We start from the raw sequence: 7,237 nt of genomic DNA on the forward strand, positions 1-7,237 counted from the left end.
CCTGACCTGGAAACACGGAGCAAACATTCCTGACCTGGAAACACGGAGCAAACATTCCTGACCCAAACGCCGATTTCAAAAACTCGGTTTTTGATAGAAAGTTTGGCGCCAGGATGACGGTTTTATTTGGTCGTATCAAAATCAGTTAATCTGCAACGGAAACCATTTTTCACATCATGACTCTCATGAGCAACAGCCGGATGTTTCTACTGGTAGAAACCACAAAGAAGACGACGACAGGAAGCACCTGGAGGACGATGGAGCCGCATATTTTAATGACTTATTTCATGAACAAAAGTATTCACGTGTGCTTTTAATTGCTTTTTTTCTTTAGTGGAAACACAACAATTATGAAATTATCAAAAAATGAAAAGTTATTAAGTTTTGGACACATTGGTATTGGAAATGCAGCTCCTGCCTGAAGTTGAATCAAATCAAACTGTTTGTGTTTCAGGTCGGTCAGAATCATCAGTTATTTATATTTTCTAAAACCCAGAAAACGCAGTGAGAACATTTCTGAGACCTTTTTTTAATTCAGCACTTATAAAGAATAATTGTCTTTTAAAAAACAATCAGTGTTGCTGCCAATTTGGAGTCGAGTTTATTTAATAAGGACAGAAAATAATAACATTAAAACCATTTTAGCTCATTTTACTGGATCATTTAACTGAGCTTCCTGCTCGTTTTGCTGCTGTTTGTAATTTTGTTTGTTTTATCAAATTTCTTCTGTAAATGAGATCCTGGATAAATAAAAGTCAAATAAAAACATTTTCAAATTTCTGTCCCTAAAATAAACCCTGACCAAAACATCTCAGTTTTCACAGAAGAAAAAAAAGGAATTTGAAGGTTAAAAATCTGAATGTTGGTGTATAATTAACAGATTGGGCTCCAGAACCAGAACCAGAACCGTCTGACCTCCTTTCTTCACCACCAGGGTCCACATGTCCCTCCAGCTCAGGCCCAGCGCCGCCTGGCTGCCCAGGCTCTTCAGCAGGTTCTTGGCTGCGTCCTTCAGGTGGAACGTTCCCTCGTCCTGTCCGACAGAACCGGCCCGGTCAGCAGAACCGCACACAGACATCCCGCCCGCCCCGATGGACACGCCCACCTTGACGGTGAAGATGAGGATCCGGCCGCGGGTCACCATGTTGAGGAAGAGGATCATGGCTTCATCCTCGTGGGGGGAGTAAGTGTCGAAGATCCGCTTGGCCATCACATGACCCTGGAACGGGAGAACGGACCAATCAGAAGCGGCCGGTGGGTGTTAGCGGCAGACGAGCCCGGCGGCGCTCACAGTGGCCTGGTTGAGGACGATGACGTGAACGCCTCGGCCCTGCTCCCGCATGTCGTCCTCCAGAACCTGCAGCGGGTCGGGAGGCCCGTTAACGGGGCGGCACCAGAGTCCAGGCACACAGACACTTTACAGCAGTAACGATGTTACCTTCAGTTATAATCATTAAAACAAACTTTACTTCCTGATTTAATGTCAAAACCTGCTGCTGTTTCTGAAGCTCCGCCCCCAGGAAGTCGTCCCAACATGGCTCCTCTATTAACCCTTTAATGTTTCACCAGCGCTGCTCTGAGCAGCAGCTCCTATAACGAGCTCAGCAGCTGTTTGCTAATTGCTACTGGCTAGTCTGAAGGAGCAATCCAGAGCTCAGCCACCAGGGGGCAGCAGCTGCTCTCATTCTGTCTGCAATAATCCACCTGAGACAGATTATAATCTCCAGAACCTCACGCCTCAGTTGGTTCTGGTTGCTTTACCAGAACCCGTGGATCCATTAGAACAGGAGAACCCAGCAGAACCATAAGTCATCCTGTGCAGCAGAGCCATTAGAACTGTGAGCCAAACAGGAACCAGAACCAGACCGAGCCGTGGTTCTGAAGCTCCGGCGGGTCGCTCACCGTGGTTCCGTCCACGGCCACATAGACCTTGGAGCGGCTGGAGTAAACCTCGATGTCCAGAACCTTTCTGCCGCTGGCCGGCCGGCGAGGAGTCTCCATGTTGGGAACAACGTCTTCCACAAAACAAAGTCAGAAAAATTAGAATAAACAAGACAAACTGGGCAAAACCTCTGCTTCACTATGACTGGAGGAGAAAATTCAACATAATCTGTTGGATTAAATCTTTATTTACTGTTGGTTAGTTTGGCTGCTTTCATAATTATCTGTAGTAAATGCAAAACCAGATCCTCAGTAATGAACCAGAAGCCGTTTGCTGACCGTATTCCTGATCGGCAGCGTCTTCATCAGCGACTCGCCGCGTGTCCAGGATCAGCTTGATGTTCACCACAACGGTGACGAAGAGGAACAGCACGGCGCCGGCCTGGGAGCAAACACACGGGTCCATCCGTCAGCCGGACCGGACCGGAGCCGAGTTCAACTCATCTGGACCGGACCGGAACCGAGTCCAGAACCAGAGCCGAGTCCAGAACCGGAGCCGAGTCCAGCTCATCTGGACCGGAGCCGAGTCCAGAACCAGAGCCGAGTCCAGCTCATCTGGACCGGAGCCGAGTCCAGAACCAGACCCGAGTCCAGCTCATCTGGACCGGATTACTGATTACTATTTTTTATGAATACATATAAAAGTTCCAGCCGGAACCTTTAAATTTGTGAGTTTCTGGTACGCCCGTAAATTTGACACACCAGCTACATTTGCTAACAACATTGAGGAAGCGTCTTCTCTCACCCAATTGGGTTTTAATTTCTGCTTTTAAACAATCTGATTGGATCCTATAAACGACTGCTGTGGTGTTCAAGTTGTGCTAACAGAAGTTAGCATGTCAGAGAAGCTAATCAAGCCTAAACTAGCATCTGAATGCTAAACATGTAGCAGTAATGCTAATGTCAGCGTCCACATTTCTAAAGAAGCTCCGTGAATGATCAGGGCTTCATGAAACACTTTGTTTCAATCTGCTGGCTGAACATCAGAATATAAGATTAAAACTATAAATATATTTGTTGTCGAGCTCATATGTCTGTTTATTTAATAATGTAGCAGCAAAAAGGTTGAAAATGTTGATTATTTTATATATAATTCTTGATTAAATGTGATTAATTACAGACCAGGAAATTTACAAAAACATTTTTTGCCTCCATTAGTTTGAACTAAAAGTAAAGCCGACACACACCTTTAATTTATGTTGAAGTGAGACCTCTTGTTTCTACACCAGCTTTGTCCTAATTGTATTTTCTATCCTCTCAGCTTGTTTTGCTAATTTCATGTCAAAAAGTTTTATTTTATTCTTTAAACTAAACAGAACTTTATTCATTTCTACATGTTAACTCAGATGTTATTAGTTACTTTTACGTTTTTCACTGGAGCAGAAATGTGTTGAAGTAATAATAACGGTGATGACAGCAGAACTCTAACTGGACCTCTGGCTGACCATCATTCTCCCGCAGGTTTAGGACTTTTATGTATTTTGAACAGAACCAGAACTCGAATAACCGAACCTGAGTCAGAACTCAGAACCGGAGGGTTGGACTCAGATCTGGACTTTAAACCAGCAGCAGAGAGCAGAGCTGTGGTTCTGCAGATCCGTCCAAACATCCTCCATGGTGACCCAAGGAGATCCTGCCTGCAGAACCAGAACCGGGCTGACCTGACAGAACCGCCGGAGGCTCCTCCTCTGGGTCAGCCGGTACTTCCAGGTCAGGTACCAGCTCCTCTGCTGCCGCGGGATGAACGGCTTGGCCCGGGGGTTCGGGGTCCAGGTCTCCATCACCTCAGAACCACAGCAGCACCCCAAACTGACCCACTTAGGGCCCACAGTCACATGGTCACCTGGGAGACAGAAGGTCACGGAGAAAGTTTAGCTAACGGCGGTACCGCTGCCGGTTCGGTTCGGATTAAAGCTGCTGGTAAACTTACAGGTTCCTCCCAGAGGCTGGTTCTGTTCGCTTCATGTTCGAGTCAGAACAAAGACCTAGCAGAACCCGCTGGAAGCCGCAGCTACATGATGCTACCTGAAGCTACCTGTGGCGCTGCGCTCCAGCCTCTGTTTACTTCCGGTGGGCTGCTGCTCTGCTGCCCCCTGCTGGCTGCAGAGACTAAGTGCAGTTTATCTGAGCAGCACAAGGCAGTTCAGCAGTTATTAAACGAGCCATAAACGTTACATCTTGTCAATGACATCATCAAAGTCATCAAGTAAATACACATCAAGTCTGTTTGGTATTAAATGAAACCTTGATAATCAATATGGATTACAGTCAAGGAGGAAAATAACTTTCAACACATCAAAACATACATTTGTACAAACATGATCATCTATAATATGTGATCATTTCGTCTGAGCTCACTGTTCCTAAAGCCTTCAGTGTTTTTATAAAATATTTCTAATTCAGTGAAAGTAAAGGTTGCATTCTTGTCTTCAAATCGTCCTTATCAACAATATCAGAAACTAAATTTGATTCTAGTAAGTATTCAGACATCCACATTTTATACCTGAAATAAAAGACTAAATGAGAATATTAAATATCAAGTAAAAAATAAATCTACTTTTTCCTCTGCTAGAAACCAATTCCTTCATAACTCTATTTCAACAATGTCACTGTTTTAGAGGCATATGAGCCTGACAGCTTTCTGTTGGCCCTCAAGCTGAAAGTGGACAAATGTAACGTTTTTAGTGAAATATGGCTCATTAAAGCATTTCATTATAATTCTCCTGGTAATTAGACTTAAAGTCTTCAGCCATCAGGAATCGTCTAATAATCAGTTTATTAATGATGCAGAAACACAAACAGTATCGTTTTAACTGAAATGAAACTGGTGAGTTGGAGTCATTTATAACTAGAGCTCAGCAGAAAAGCTCATGTTTTAATCTTCATTTTCCGGACCTGCTCATAAAGACATAAAACCATATCTAATCAGAACCTCCTCCCATAATTCTGTCTGTTTATGGTGGGAATAACCTGTGGAGGAACCAACATGTTGCTGAGTTTCTGTTTACGGGGAAAAGCTCAAAGGTTGCGCTCGACGTGGATCGAACATCTGAACGCCGGCGCCACACCTTCAGGACCAGGATAAATGAGAACCAGAGGAGGTTCATCCACCGAGACGCCAAGCAGCCACAGGATGAGGTGAGACAACCAGCTGCTGCTTCTTTCTCAGGATTTAAATTCACATTTTAATTCTTCAAGCTTAATAACAATCAGTTTTTAGAGGAACAACAGGAGCTGAGCATTTACCTCCCATCTGACCAGAACCCGTTTCCTTTTGAAAGCATCGAGTTTGATGAAGGCCTGGAGGATCCAGAAACATTAAAAATCTTTCCTGTCTGTGTTACTCTCACCCTGCAGCTGCTCTGCTGCTGTTGACTAACTTCTGCTTAATGTCCCATCAGTTCTGCTCAGAGTCTGGAGGACAAACTGAAGGCCCTGCAGAGCCACTTCACCTGGGAGCTCCAGCCCAGACGGCCCAACTTTAAATGTGAACTGAACATCCTGCAGGACATTGGTTCAGATGAGGGAAACGTCTGGCTGGGTCACGTCTACAACCTGCAGGGCTTCATCCAGTACCAGCTGGGCTCCTCTGAAGACGCCCTGAACCTCTTCAACCGGGCCGCTGAGACCTTCCAGAGGCAGAAAAACGCTGATGAAGGTCCCTGGTTGATGGTGAACTTTGGGAATCTGGCCTGGCTGCACCATCACCTGGGAGAAGATGAGAAGAGTGAAGACTACCTGTCAAAGGTCGATGGCCTGATGAGGAAATACCCACCTGGGTTAGAGCGCCACCCAGAGGTCTTAGCTGAAAAGGCCTGGACCCTGATGATGTTTGATAAAGAGAAGAAGCAGCAGGCTGCAGAGCTCTTCCAGAGAGCCATCCGGATGCAGCCGGACACCGTGGAGTGGCAGAGCAGCTGCGCCATACTATCAGCAGAGTCCTTCACAAAATGCCAGAGCATCTTAGAGCCTGAAGTCTTTGAGAGACTGAGATCAGCCAAAGAACGAGATCCAGGTAACTTATATGTTGCTGCTCTTTATCTGGAGGCCAAAGCTACAAACGGAGAACAAATCCAGGATGAAGCAAGAGAGTTGGCTAGAAAGGTTCTAGAAAGACCTCCAAGCAGTTACAATGGAATCAGGCCATTACTGCGTATGTATAGAAACAAAATCTCTAAAGATGAAGCCGTTGAAATAGCTGAAAAGGCCCTAGAGAAACATCCTGACTCACGATATTTTAAAAAATCTGCTGCTATCTGCCACAAGAAGAGGATCCGTAATCAGGACCGCCAGGAACCCAAACCTCCCCGCAGCGTGATCAACCGAGCCATCAGTCTGTGGGAGGAAATGATTGCAGATTATGATGACTCTTCTTTTAAACAACAAATAACTCTAGCAGACTTGTATGAAGAGGTAGACAAAGAAAAAGCTCATCAGATTTACAAAGAGCTGCTGCTGAGAGAAGATCTGGATCCAGAGGAAAAACAGAGGCTGTACAACTCATACGCCAAACATCTATTCTTCGTTAGAAACGACAGCCGCAAGTCAATTGAGTACCACATGAGGGCAGCAGAGATCCAAGTAGAATCTCCGCATCGACAGCACAGCATTACAGAGCTGGAGAAGACCGTCAGAAACAACAGAAACCCTGAACTGTTTGAAGAAATAACCAAACTTCTGACCAGCCTGACAATTCAGCCTCAGAATCAGTGAATATTAAAGTCCTGAAGTTCATATAAAATCTGTATGATGTTCCAGACATGAAGTCACTTCAAATGATTTTTATCTCTGTAAAATCCAATAAAATGATGAATAATGTTTTATCACATTTTACCTGTTTTGAAAATCTGTAGAATAAAGTCTTGATTTTGAGGAAATGACGTTTCTTTTATTTATTTTTTACCTGTAAAGAACTGCAGCTGAAACCAAAGCTGGGCTTCATCCCGCCGGTTTTGTCACAACCCGTCATGCTGAGCATGCACACGGCAACAGTGGAGAGGAAAACTTCCCGCTAACAGGAGCAAACCTCCAACAGAACCAGAACCATAAAGATAACCTGAGCTATCCTGACCTGGATCAGAACCGAGTTTACAGCTGATTTTTTTTATAGTTATTGGCATAAAGCTGCATTTTTACTGCTGTAAAAAAATAATGTAATAAAACGGATTTGATCTTCGGTTGTTGGGATGGTGCGCTGATGACCTCAACTCGGGATGTTGTGGGCCGGTGGGCGGAATACTTTGAAGACCTCCTCAATCCCACTAACATGCCTTCTGTTGAGGAAGCTGAGCCTGGG

At 44.9% G+C, this 7,237-nt stretch overlaps 2 protein-coding genes across 4 annotated transcripts in view; one reads left to right on the top strand and one right to left on the bottom strand.

The window, feature by feature from the left end:
* Positions 1-4,008, bottom strand: part of pomgnt1 (protein O-linked mannose N-acetylglucosaminyltransferase 1 (beta 1,2-)) — a 13,466-nt gene extending 9,458 nt beyond the window's left edge. The window contains exons 1-7 of the mRNA XM_017304245.1: positions 3,872-4,008; positions 3,603-3,784; positions 2,221-2,323; positions 1,903-2,015; positions 1,292-1,357; positions 1,106-1,219; positions 851-1,033 (exon numbers count right to left, since the gene is read on the bottom strand). Coding sequence (XP_017159734.1) covers positions 851-1,033; positions 1,106-1,219; positions 1,292-1,357; positions 1,903-2,015; positions 2,221-2,323; positions 3,603-3,722 — 699 coding nt within the window. The 5' untranslated portion in view covers positions 3,723-3,784; positions 3,872-4,008. The remainder of the gene's footprint in view (positions 1-850; positions 1,034-1,105; positions 1,220-1,291; positions 1,358-1,902; positions 2,016-2,220; positions 2,324-3,602; positions 3,785-3,871) is intronic.
* A 740-nt stretch (positions 4,009-4,748) lies between these two features.
* Positions 4,749-7,237, top strand: part of LOC103463247 (interferon-induced protein with tetratricopeptide repeats 2-like) — a 16,190-nt gene continuing 13,701 nt past the window's right edge. Inside the window, exons 1-2 of one of the 3 annotated variants that reach the window (XM_008406486.2) lie at positions 4,749-5,079; positions 5,343-5,606. In XM_008406486.2, the coding sequence (XP_008404708.1) occupies positions 5,027-5,079; positions 5,343-5,606 (317 nt within the window). In that variant the 5' untranslated portion in view covers positions 4,749-5,026. Of the gene's footprint in view, positions 5,080-5,342; positions 6,746-7,237 lie in introns of those variants that run through there. The other 2 variants (XM_017304308.1, XM_008406428.2) reach the window with 2 other exon arrangements.

The sequence above is a fragment of the Poecilia reticulata genome, linkage group LG4 (assembly GCF_000633615.1).
Source record: "Poecilia reticulata strain Guanapo linkage group LG4, Guppy_female_1.0+MT, whole genome shotgun sequence".
In the NCBI taxonomy this organism is placed as follows: Eukaryota; Metazoa; Chordata; class Actinopteri; order Cyprinodontiformes; family Poeciliidae; genus Poecilia; species Poecilia reticulata.